The following is a 12,874-nucleotide window of genomic DNA, read 5'->3' on the forward strand; positions in this document are numbered from 1 at the left end:
AAAGCTAATCAAGAGAGCAGATATTTACAACAATGTTATACGTTACAACATGTGAATTCTATGAAGATTTCACACTACAGAGATGATTTTGTTTCCTTTTATTCATTTAAATAAAAGTAAAGTACCCCCCCCCCTTGTTCCCTACACCACAGCTTGAAGGTATATAGAGGGAATGGAGGTATACCTCCATACATTCTTGAGTGTAAGTAGTGGAGGTCAATGATCAGCTTCACATTCTGGCTGCTTTACTCACAGGGAGATAGCTATTATTCCTTTTCACTCTACATAACTGTACTCTTCTCCTTCAGTACTGAAACCGAACGTCGTGGCCAAGTGGTTAACACTCCTGCTTCGTATTCGGGAAGTCCCGGTTCAGATATCGGCCCGGAGACCAACTATCCTGGCTGGGTTCCTTAGTTCTTGCAGCTCCTTAAATTAGGCCATGACCATGTCCTTCCACATACTTTCCAATTCACTGTCATCCTCTCATTTGATGCTATATAGTCTGAGCTACTGAAAACGTGTTGTTAAATGAACTATGAATAAAATATTCTGTTCTGAAGAGCATCTGCATTTTTCCTTTATGCCTATATAAACTATAAACACACGCAGTTTTGCCATATAAGCATTGCTTTGTAGCAGAGCACATTGAATTAAACTTTTGCATGCTTTGGATAAGACATGTCACTAAGAAACACAATCACTTATGCTTCAAGTATCTTCAGTGTTCAGAACATCTGTAAACATAAATTCCTCTTGACTCTGTAACTAGCTCCTTGTGGTTATCCAACATGGAAATAATTTTTTTCATGCACATATGCAATAGAATATGGTCAGTTCCTAAATTTTTGAACTTAATACTGAAAGGGTGAAAACTATAGGTTTTTTCTGAATATTTTATTCACATGTGTTTCTAGATTTACAAAAAATAAATTTATCTGGAAATCAGTCTTGATCTTTCCCAAAATGTATATGAACATGACCATGAAACCTTAAATTTTATGTACATCAAGTGAATCTTTGACATACTTTTCACATAAAATATCAGAGTACAAAACAAGACCACAAATTCATATACACTTATCACATTAAGGGGCCCCAAAGACAATGAATAATTATAAAAAAATACCCACAAAAAATCAGAATTAAAGAACATGCACAACTTATAGGTCATGTCAGTTATAAAATATGGTAGTGAGGCAGAGGGTGATAAAGACAGTAGAAGAATAGAAGCAGCAGAAATACGATTTTAAAACCATTATCTGGTCACATAAAATGCTGAAATACAACCAATTTAAACCTGTAAAACTCTCCTGTCCTATTTGTATTTTTCTGTGACACAGTCAGTCTCTACAAATGTATACTTCTGGTGAGCAACATGTATTACATTAAATAACTAAATATTTCCCATACAGATATCATATGAGGCTGTATTACATTCCCCAGGAAAATATATTGGTATTTATAATATAACTTATAAGTTGTTTTATATGAAAATAAGTACCTTTGCTTGGTAACTGGACTACTGGCCGTTTTGAACATGTTCCCAGATATTTACATGTGGTGTTTATTGCGATAAAGATTACCAGTGATGAACATCTGCTCAATACAGACTTCTAATCTTTCCAAGCACACTTATACCCCAGCTTTATAAAATGAAATGAAACAATGTATAACATTTTGTTTCTTCACAGCTTTATATTACATTGATATGTGCAATGTACAGATTTACCTTTAACATTTTATACTTGCCATTGTTCATTATATAATTTATCGAGAAAAAGATATGTTTTATGTGTAATTGCATAATTATGTATCCATCATGTGTTAATGTGGTCATTTTTCTAGCAGATATTTAAGTATGCAGATTGGTTACTGTATTCATATGAGTAGACGACAGTAAAATCATACAGCTCGTTCCTGCCATTTATTATCGCAGAGTATTCTACTTTGGAATATATTATGCAGGATTTTTAGTAGTGCATAAACACACACTTCATGTTTGCTTAATGAAACTGTGTTTAACACAGGACTGTAAATAGAGTGCATGCATTCATAATTATGTTAATCGAATTTCAACATATGTCTTATGCAATAGAAAAGCCCTAGAGAATGAATAATCTTATATAGTTATCTTTATAAGTGACAGGTTATAAATGGAAATGTATGTTGAAAAGCTCAGAGCATAATGGAAGTTGTTTATTAAAAACTCTCTATTTTCGTGGAGTATTCTTTTCCAACATTTCCCTTATTATCAGTAGAATGTGCAGGTTTACTTCAAGGGCTAGTATATAGAACAGTCCTAGTTCACAGTTCACAATGTTAGAGAGATAAAATGTAAAGAATTCTGATACATAGGTGTTTAGTATAGTTGTATTTGTAACTGATATGTACCCATCTTATTACTTCTAATATCTTTTTTTTTTAAAACTTGGTCTCACCTGTCACATGACTTCAGAACCCTGAAGAAATTCCTGTCTCAAACCTTTCATAATATATGACAGTGATACTAAGTAAACTTTAAGTGTTCCTTGTATTAGAATTTTTTTCAAGAGGTTAGTACGTAACTGCACTTATTAAAGGCAAGTATCACATGACACATTCAGACATTGCTGCTACAGTTAACCTCATCAGCACCATCAGAACAGTCTTTTTTGCCATCACACAACTGTTGAAGGGTAATGCATCTGCCATCCAGGCACCGAAGTTCTCCTACTGGACATGGTGATGTGTGAGGCATTCCTGTCAGATGATGATGACCTACATTGGAAGAATATGTACAGATTTTATAGTCATTGTGTTACATACTAAATTAAATAATCAATGTTTAAGTATTCTGTAGTTACTTGGAATACATTATCTCGTTCAGTTTGGTTTAATTACAACTAACTAGCCATCTGGCAACTGGATCTGATAATGGAACATCAGTAATACCGTTGCCTCACATATGACGTAATCGTAAGCTAGTTCCGTCTACTTCCCATCCTCACAACACATTTCCCACAGATCCTTCACAGTGTAATCCGCCAAAGTGCTTGGTCTTCGAAATTACTGCTTTCCAGGAAGTCTCCACATGAAAGTAGAGTATGGATTTCTTGCCTCTCCTATATGACCAACATAACCTGCCCAACTCTCTGGTTTCACTACCATCAAAATTCTGGGTGAATTGTATAAAACATACTTTTCCTTGTTATAAATCCTCCAGTCCCCACTTGGTTTATTCATAATTAGTGTTACTCCCTCAGATTAAAAGGCAATGTGTAACAGCCATACCAAAACATTAATAATAATAGTAATAATATATTAATTTTTAGTGTTTTTATGTTTTGAAAGCATGTTGTACAATAAAGCTTTTTCATCTGCTTATCCACAAGCATATCCTGAAATTATACAACTATTTAATTTCATCAAGAACCTACATTATTTTTGTCGTTTCCTGATATTTGACTTGTAACTGTAAATTAAACTGGTTTGTTACATATAATATATTATAAACGTGTTGAATGTTTGAGTTTCATGAATTTTCATATAATATATTTGGTTATTTCTCTAGTGTAAGACTCATTATTACATTTGTTTCAGTTATTCAAGTTACACACTATTTTCATTCATCATGTTTTACCTTACATGAAAAACATTACATGATCAGAACATGTAGTTTCCAGACTTCATTTCCTAGTCTTCTTAATTTGATGTCCTGGTAATGAACATACCTTCTTGTGGGTGACAATTAACTTCATCAGAGCCGTCTGAACAATCCTGCTGGCCATCACATTGCCAGCTGAGTGAAATACATTTATCTCCATCACATCTGAAAAAGAAGTACCATGTACAAAGATTACAATGAGCAATGAGGCCAAGCATCATAGAAAACTATCAAATTCATGCTGGCCTGTATTTCATATCCATATAAGAACATGTTAAAATTATTCCTACAGATTAAGTGTGTCTACAAGTACACACATGATGATAGTACAAAACTCAATTTTAACACAGATGGAATCTATTCAAGTAATAAGTTCTTTGATAACAGTCTGCAATATATTTACACTTGCAAACTTATAGTAGGTTTTAAATAGGTATATTTTCATCTTACGCATTTTTCAATTTCAAAGTATGTCCCTCACTAGATGGTAAACTATTCCTGCTTTTTTTTATTGCAATTTATCCTTCAATATGTTTTTCACTACTTTACTTTCTGTCCACTTTTTTCAGTTTATGATTATCCTACATTTTATCTTGTCTGCCTTCTTACATTTATAACACATTGATCTAAATTGACATTTAATCCAACATATTTACATGGACATTACATTAAAGAGGAAGATTATAGGAAAGAAACTGTGGAAAAGGGAACCTCTGACATGTTGTATTTAGCAAAAGTCAAGCACATCTCATATAAACTGAAACTTTTGTACAGTACCTGGTCTCATTCACACAGAACTCCTCATTGGTCCATTTATTCAGTCATCTACTTATTCATTCACACTGAACAAAGTGATGCAGCAGCAACTACATAGACTTGCATCTGGGAGGTTCCTGATTCATATCTTAACCAGGTTGCCAGTTATCCTGAGTGAGGTTTTTTATGATTTTTGGTCTTTTGTGGTTTTTGTCAATCTTCCCATGTGAATTCTGGGACAGTAGCTCAAAACAGGCCATGGCACCCTCACAAAGCCTTACCTACTTACCATTAATGATTGTATCTCCTTCTATTTTAGTATTTTACAACCTCTATTGTCAAAACAGCATAATTAAATAACTTAGCACCTGAACTCTTCATTCCTGCACTGTGTGCAGTTGGTCTCATCTGCAGCATATGAACAGTCATTAACACCATCACACTTCCAACGAGTTGGGATACAAGTACCGTCTGGACAGCGGAATTCATTTGCCATACATGTGTCTCCTAAAACAAATATCTGATGTTTACTAAACTGGTATCAGTGTTCCGGCTAACTTGTGTTGCACATTAAAATTAAATTAACGTTCTTACAACTAAGTCCATGGAGCAAAGTCCTTCTTGGGAAGATAATAGCTGCTCAGCTAGTCAAGAAATTCCTCTCCTTATATGAAACCCAAAGGTCCATTACCATATTAACAAGATGTTTATATTTCTTGCATGAAGTGATTATATGATTTAGCTTAATTATGTCAGAAAATGTACAATACATTGCAAAGTAAAACATTTGAATATTACTTTATAATTTATTTTATTGTTGTATACTAATGTATCAATAGTTTTATCTGTAACTATAATAATTAAGTCTGATACCGTCTGTAAATCTAGTAATCAGTGTAGGAGTCAAATACCTCTTGCCCAGTTGACACATTTTGTTGGGTCATCAGTATCTGGATACAGTTCACACTGAAAAATTTGTGACAGGTCAAGAGTTGCCAAGATAAAGTCTCCACACTCCTCAGAAACAGCTGTAAAAAAAAAACCAGTCCAAAGAATACAGTAATCCTTATTAAGCACATCTTTATGTGCTGAAAAATTATGACACTATTTTTTTGTTTGTCATTTATAACTTTTTGGTATATGCCTATGTCACCATTTCAAAGAATGTATCTACTGTACAATACACAGTGTATCATTACTGTACATCAAACTGTTATATCATTATTCTGTGCTTAAAACTGAACAGAGAAGCTTTTGTACATTTGGAGTCTAAAGGGCTTGGTTATTTAGATATCCTATTCAATTTTCAGTATAGAATAACTTTATATAAAAATCTGGCCCACAGTTATGGGATGTTCAGTATAACTCAGATATTACCAAAAATGAATTCATTCAGAAGCGAGTCATGAAGTGCTGTATATTACTTCAGTGGCTTACCTTTACAGGCTTTATGGCATGGCGGTGGTAGTGTCTCTCCCTCTGGCCGACATTCTGGTTCTAAAATTGAACACACAAACTGCCGAGCTCTAGCACTGCAACCAGACTCGACAATCAGTTCAAAGTATGGTAGAGCAGCGTCTAGGTCTGCTAGCTTACTGATTCCTGGCACAAGTGGTAGCGTTGTGAGGTCATAGGGCAGTGTCCCACGACACATGGTCAGGTGAGGTGAAAAACATAGACCTGGTAGACAGTACATATAATTCACAATCATGGAAATTACATATCGATTTAGGACTTTAATACTGCGACTACTTAAACAGAAATTTCAACCAGTATGTTCTAGTCAGAAGAATGCAAAAATCATAATGTACGCAGGACAAGTTCTACTGTTTAATCATATCTAACAGGAATCAATACGTTAGTAAGGGGAGACCAGAGAAAACTACATCATGAAAAACTTTGAACTTTATATCTATCACCAAATATTATTAGACATCGAAAGTGTTGAAACTACACTCACAATTGTGAAATTTTATTTACTTTTTATCTCCCTTCTTGTGTGTGTATATATAAATTGTCTGTTATTGTGAGGTGCTGTGATACCAGACAGTCCACACATATCCATGCATATCAATAGTTTATGCTTTTACATACTTTCTGATTCATTGTGATGCAGAATCTCTGAAACGTTGTGTAGAACTGAAGTACTTGATGGTAATGTGGGGTAAACTGGGCTCCGAGCAGAGGCAGTAACTCGATTCTTGCTGCTTTCATTTTCAGTGATCTTGTTGTTGATTCTATTGCCTTTCCTTACTAAAGGAAGTGCAGCAGCAAATTCAGTGTCATTGTTTGTTTGTTTATTTTGTTGAACTGCAGGTTTATTATACAGTTTAGAAGAAGGAAAGAATAATCCATCATCAAATGTAGATAAGAAATCCTTTGTTTGTTGAACTGAAATGTCAGATGGGTTTCTTGTGGTAGAAATTCCATTGGAGTGAGGTGTGTTTGTTCCCAGTGTGAGTAATTCTTTGTACGTGTCAGATGTATCACTTTGAGTTGATATACCGAGATCAGGGGCTGGTACAATCTCTATGAAGTCTTGGTGTGAAGTGTTGATTGGTTTTGCTGTGTCTGCAACTGAAATATAAAGTAATGCTCATTTGTAGAGTATGGCCAATAAAATGACACATTCGTGATATTCTCAATGTGAGAGCCATAAGGTTTTCAAAGAGTGAATAGTGTTATGTCATATGTTGTGTAGTATACATGTGATGATCTCCTATAGGTCCTGTAGAATTCTCAGCATGACGCCATGAAAATTTTGTATTTCAGAACTGCTAAAATGTATACATCTATAGCGTGTTATCTGGAGAGTTGCAGACAGGAAGAAACCTGATTTGGAATGTCCTGTTGAGTTCCATATCAAAAGATATATTATTATTTTTTTCTGGAAGAACCCTTTTAGATTCAGTCACTGCATTTTTGTAGCCATTTAATACAACAATATAGATATAAGACAACTGACTGACACACAGCAAATAATATCCTATGGATGTGAACTCACAGAGATGCTGTTAGGGCTACTTTATACTGAATGATACCATTACTATCAGATAGTATCCGAATAGTAATTTTCGTATGCTTGACCATAAACTTACAACAAAAAACATAGTACATTTTTCATTATATGCCATCACTAAATTTGGTTAAATATTTTGAGAGGTTCATCTAAAAATATTTTTTGGTTGGTGACTTGGCCAATCATTGAAACTTTTGTTTAGCAAAAATGCATTTTGTTTGTATACAATTTCACTGCAAGTTAAGATATAAATGTGATGGTGAAACAACTGACAAAGAAATGGCAAGAAAAATATATTTTCATTACGATTAGTAAACTATAAACTTGTTTGATGTCAGTACAGATTTTTATCTGACAATTTAAATGGAATACCAAGTGGTTCAAGCATTTTTTTAAAACCAGAAATATTACACTTCCAAGGTACTCTGATAGCTTCCACATGGCATAGTACCTGTTGGAGTTGGTTGATTAGTGACGTGATACTGTCCATCATGGTATGTGATGCCACCAAGGTCTAATATAACATCTCCATCTAATGCAACCACATCATTATTAGGTGGTTCTGTTACAACTCTTTCAAACTGATGTATTAACTGCTGACCTTCTTGTGATTTGGTTAGTATTGGTGTCATCGTTTTCATATCTGAAACTCAAAATTGCACTGTTAAGAGTTTTTAGAACACTAAGTGCAGCATCCCACATCAGGAGAGTGAACACAGGAATTCAAATTTCCCAACATGTTAGTCTGTGTTAACCCTTTCACAACTAACCCAAAGTATAACTGTTGTCTGAGTACGGTAACTGAAGAAACCAAAACATTGAAAGTTGGTTTAGCATTCTCTCTTCTTTATGTCACCTCAGTATGTTTGTGATGCATTCGATTTGATGTCCTCCATGGTTGCGAAACGCATCCCCTTGACACCCATTTTCAGAGTAGGGAACAGCCAGAAGTTACTCAGAGCGAGAATGATTTTCTCGGCGAGGAACTGCTGCACAACCAGCGAGGTGTCGAATGCGACGGCCGAACTCCGGAAGATTCCAAACGAAGCCTCCTGCCAGTGCTTCGAACAATGGCAGGATTGATGGAGCAAGTGTGTGTGTGCGCAAGGGTCCTACTTTGAAGGTGATTAGGTTAGCGTTGCCATATGTCCTACCATTACAATGCTATACCACAATTCCAGGAACTTTCTGACTGCCCTACGTATATCCTTTGTGGACATGAGAATATTATAACCAAATTATATGAAAATGATACGAATTACATTACGGCAGTGTGTCTCTACTGAGTCATACTGTAACCCAAGTCTAACTATGGTATCAACTCTGACAGTTATTATTCTAGAATCCAAGAAAACAGTGGTAATAAGGAATACAACATGGTGATAGTTAAACTAATCAGTATCATACAGTCTTTGGTGTTCATACTATCTGCTTTCTCTCTCAGTTTTCACATTTCAATATAATTTTCTGTAAAAAATAAAGCCAAGTCACATGAACATACTTCTGATGTACGTGGTGTCAGACTGAGGACAGCCACATTCAGGTGAAAGATTGTCTCTCACAGTACAGAACATCATCACCTACCATAATGTCTGAATCCTAGTATATAACTTTCACAAAGTTAAAGAGTGCTTGTAGGTAATCAGTAGGGCTGGTGTTAATGATGTCAATTTTGTAAGATTTGAGGTTTTCGCAGAGCGGTGAGTATGAAGATTTCTGTCTTCTGGGTTGGCATATTCATCGCCCTGATGACGGAGGCAGTATGACCTCCGAAACGTTGGTTAACATCGACCAGACTACACAGCGCAACAACCCAGAAGACAGAAATCTTCATACTCATCGCCCTGATGACGGAGGCAGTATGACCTCCGAAACGTTGGTTAACATCGACCAGACTACACAGCGCAACAACCCAGAAGACAGAAATCTTCATACTCTGATGACGGAGGCAGTATGACCTCTGAAACGTTGGTAAACATCGACCAGACTACACAGCAAAACAACCCAGAAGACAGAAATCTTCATACTCATCGCCCTGATGATGGAGGCAGTATGACCTTTGAAACGTTGGTTAACATCGACCAGACTACACAGCGCAACAACCCAGAAGACAGAAATCTTCATACTCATCGCCCTGATGATGGAGGTAGTATGACCTCTGAAACGTTGGTAAACATCGACCAGACTACACAGCAAAACAACCCAGAAGACAGAACTCTTCATACTCATCGCCCTGATGACAGAGGCAGTATGACCTCCGAAACGTTGGTTAACATCGACCAGACTACACAGCGCAACAACCCAGAAGACGGAAATCTTCATACTCATCGCCCTGATGACGGAGGCAGTATGACCTCTGAGACGTTGGTGGAAGTCTACCAGAGTACACATTACAATAACCCAGAAGACAGAAATCTTCGGTGTCAATTTTGATAATCAATATTCCTGTACAAGCACTCACCAATCATGAGGAAATATATTATGAGACCAACCACAAGCAGCAGTGCTAGTAGCACAAGCAACCACCTGAGAGTGTGCCATCCTCGCTTCTTATCCTGCCACCAGTCTGATGAATCACCACTTGTCCTGTAAATGGCATCAGTGGAGGAACCCTGTGAACAAAACATTTACATACAAATGTTAGACTGTTCTCCTTCAAAAATATTTATTGCTATTTCATTAACATACTTTGGAGTGGTCTGTTTAAATCAAATTCTTTTTAAGATATTAATAGAGGATCCATATTGGTCTAGAAAAAGGCATTCCATGCTTCAGAAATAAGAATGTAACTCAGAATGAGATTATTTGGTTATACAATCACAAGTTTGTCTTCTGGAATTAGGTGGGGCATTTCCTGCGTACTAGAGGTAATTTTTAAACTGCCATGGAGCAGTGTTTGATGTTTTGTGTGCTACTTTCACATTGTAACTTCTAAACAACTTTGACAATTTCGCTTTAATTCTGGTTTCCTTACCAATGTACACAGTGTCACTTCTCTCATAGTCTTATTATCTTCTGGTAATGTCTGGTGTTCTTTACTTTGAATTTGCTTTGAACAAATTAAAAATGAAGATTGCTTTCTTCTGGGTTGTGCCATGTAGTCTGGCAGAAGTTTACCGACAGCACAACAACCCAGAAGACAGCAATCTTCAGACTCTCCACCGTGAAAACCTTAACTGTAAATATAAAAAAGTTCAACATAATTTATCAAAGATCTTAATCAGAGTAAAATTAGCGCAGATACAAAAGTATGTTTGTTTGATCCCGACAATATGTGTAACAATGCTGATGCGCTTACACAGAGGATCATGGGTAATGCTACCATCATCATTCCTATTCACGATTTAAGCATCCATCATGTTGGTTTTACAGAGTGTAGAAGTTACGAATGTGAGCATGATGTTTATGCCAAGATTAGGCAGGAAAATCAAATTGTGCCCTGTGACAAGCTTCGAGAATGGAAAGGGGGGGGGGGGGTGTATTGAGCACGAGATCAAAGCGACAAGGCCACGCAGAGGCCCACCAACAGTTAACACTTGCACAAGAGTACTTGAAAATAACACCTAACTCTTACCAATCAACGTCAGTGACGTAATTGTTCCGGTTCTGTAGTTCCCTGTTTTGCCGTTTCCAAAAATAACGGAATAAAGAAAGAACGTAAACATTAGGGAAGGAAAAAGAAATGACGAACAAATGAGAGACAGAAGAAAGACGTGAAATAAAAAATGAAAAAAAAAGCTTGAACATGGGTTAAACAGTAGCATCCCGCTTGGCGCATCGCCGTTAGCACCTGTTCTCTTTTCAGGAAGGCAACCTAATCATCACTTCATTGCAAGGTGGAAAACATTTCAGCGTTGTTGGTTAGTGGGTTAGTTCAGAAATTCTTCTCCTTTTTTGCAACTCGATTATTTATTACAGTGTTCACAAGAGCCAACTACTGGACCCATCCTGAGCCATTTGAATCTAGTCCACACTGTCACAAACAGTTCCATTAAGAACCATTTATTTTTATCCCACCTACCAGTGGGTCATCTAAGTGGCCTCTTGCCTGCAGATATTTGAACCAGAATGTTTTATTCACTATTTCCCATATCAGTCTCTTTTATTTTTCAATCCTATTTGTATTTTGCAACGACATCAAGACTGTTCTGTGATTCAAATTCGTGTATACTCCAAGCCCCATTTACTTCTAATAACTGAATTAAAAGCAGATTCTAATAAAAGGGCCTTGTACAGGCCCTACACAGCCCACAGGATGTTACTAACCGTCTTGTCGTGAAGTGGGTCCAACGTGGAAATTCCAAGATGACATAGGCATTCGAACAACACGTCCCATATAAATTTATTAAGTTTATCCATAGAAGACGTTCTCATGAACAAAAGAAGAACAAACCACGAAGAAGTCTCAGTAATTGGGTTGAATCTGAATCACGCCTCTTGAAGTGGAATTCGATTGCTATAAAGGGCAGGCAGCATCCGCCCACTAATAACACGACGTGAAAGTATTTTTTCTTGTGACGGTTATACAAAAGCAAAGGTTAGGCATAGGTCTCGTGCTCTTCGCAAGAGTGGCTTAAGTCACAGAGCTCACGTATGTGGAGATAAAGATAATACAATATTTATGTTGTTTGCAAAACGTTACAAAATAAATGCATAATAAGGAGAGGGTCTGTATACAATTTTATATCAAGAGGGACTGTAAGGTATTATTCACACAGCAACGAAGTATTGACGGAGTCCCATTTAAGTGGAAATAAATAACAGCGCCGTGTACTAACCTATAATTTTTATCTTTTATTTTGTGTTGGTGTGAAATTTGTTCGCGTACCCTGAGTGAAAACAGAGATTGAAGGTGTGTGAGATCTAAGTCATGACGAGAATATTTGGGCATAACAGCGAGATGGAGAAAACTAAATGATGAGGAGTCTCGCGTTGTGTTCTGGGTTGTTGTTTCGCCATATTTCGTTTCGTTTCCGAGGAACATGCTGCCTCGTATTTCTGCGTTGAAGTCAACGCAGAAGACCACAATCTGAACTCGCTCCGCCATGAAAATGTCAAATCCCATGTAGAAGCATCATAATTTGTGAACTTCACCAAATGTTGCTATGCCTATAGACTTATAGACTCAGGAAAAGAAAAGGTCTTGAAACACGCACTGTAGAGATGAATAATAGGTCCTCAGAAGAACTCTGTTCTATGAGTTAAGTTTTAGTTTGGTTAAATAAAATCGACTGAATATTCAATTCAGGATATATACGAGGCTCGTCCACAAAGTAAGTTTCCCTGGGGCCGTTTACAGAAACAAAACACAATTTCATGGAAATATTTATTGCAACAGATACAGCAAGTGTCCAGCTATTTTTCAACATATTCGCCACCGGAATTGAGACATTTGTCATACCGTGGGACCAACTTTTGAATACCTGTGTCGTAGAAGTCTGCCGCCTGGGATT

At 36.5% G+C, this 12,874-nt stretch overlaps 1 protein-coding gene across 7 annotated transcripts in view; it reads right to left on the reverse strand.

Moving 5' to 3' along the window:
- Positions 1-1,673: 1,673 nt before the first annotated feature.
- LOC147875005 (uncharacterized) overlaps positions 1,674-12,874 on the reverse strand; it is a 45,083-nt gene continuing 33,882 nt past the window's right edge. For 3 of the 7 annotated variants that reach the window (XM_087342667.1, XM_087342663.1, XM_087342668.1), the window contains exons 2-9: positions 9,883-10,033; positions 7,873-8,064; positions 6,497-6,979; positions 5,840-6,082; positions 5,314-5,430; positions 4,771-4,909; positions 3,714-3,811; positions 1,674-2,760 (exon numbers count right to left, since the gene is read on the reverse strand). In XM_087342667.1, coding sequence (XP_087198793.1) covers positions 2,603-2,760; positions 3,714-3,811; positions 4,771-4,909; positions 5,314-5,430; positions 5,840-6,082; positions 6,497-6,979; positions 7,873-8,064; positions 9,883-10,033 — 1,581 coding nt within the window. In that variant the 3' untranslated portion in view covers positions 1,674-2,602. Of the gene's footprint in view, positions 2,761-3,622; positions 3,812-4,770; positions 4,910-5,313; positions 5,431-5,839; positions 6,083-6,496; positions 6,980-7,872; positions 8,065-9,882; positions 10,034-10,395; positions 10,558-10,719; positions 10,842-12,874 lie in introns of those variants that run through there. The other 4 variants (XM_087342665.1, XM_087342666.1, XM_087342664.1 and 1 more) reach the window with 4 other exon arrangements.

The sequence above is a fragment of the Zootermopsis nevadensis genome, unplaced genomic scaffold (genome assembly GCF_977971745.1).
Source record: "Zootermopsis nevadensis isolate Lab colony 2312 unplaced genomic scaffold, Znev_1.0 Znev_ptg000003l, whole genome shotgun sequence".
Classification (NCBI taxonomy): Eukaryota; Metazoa; Arthropoda; class Insecta; order Blattodea; family Termopsidae; genus Zootermopsis; species Zootermopsis nevadensis.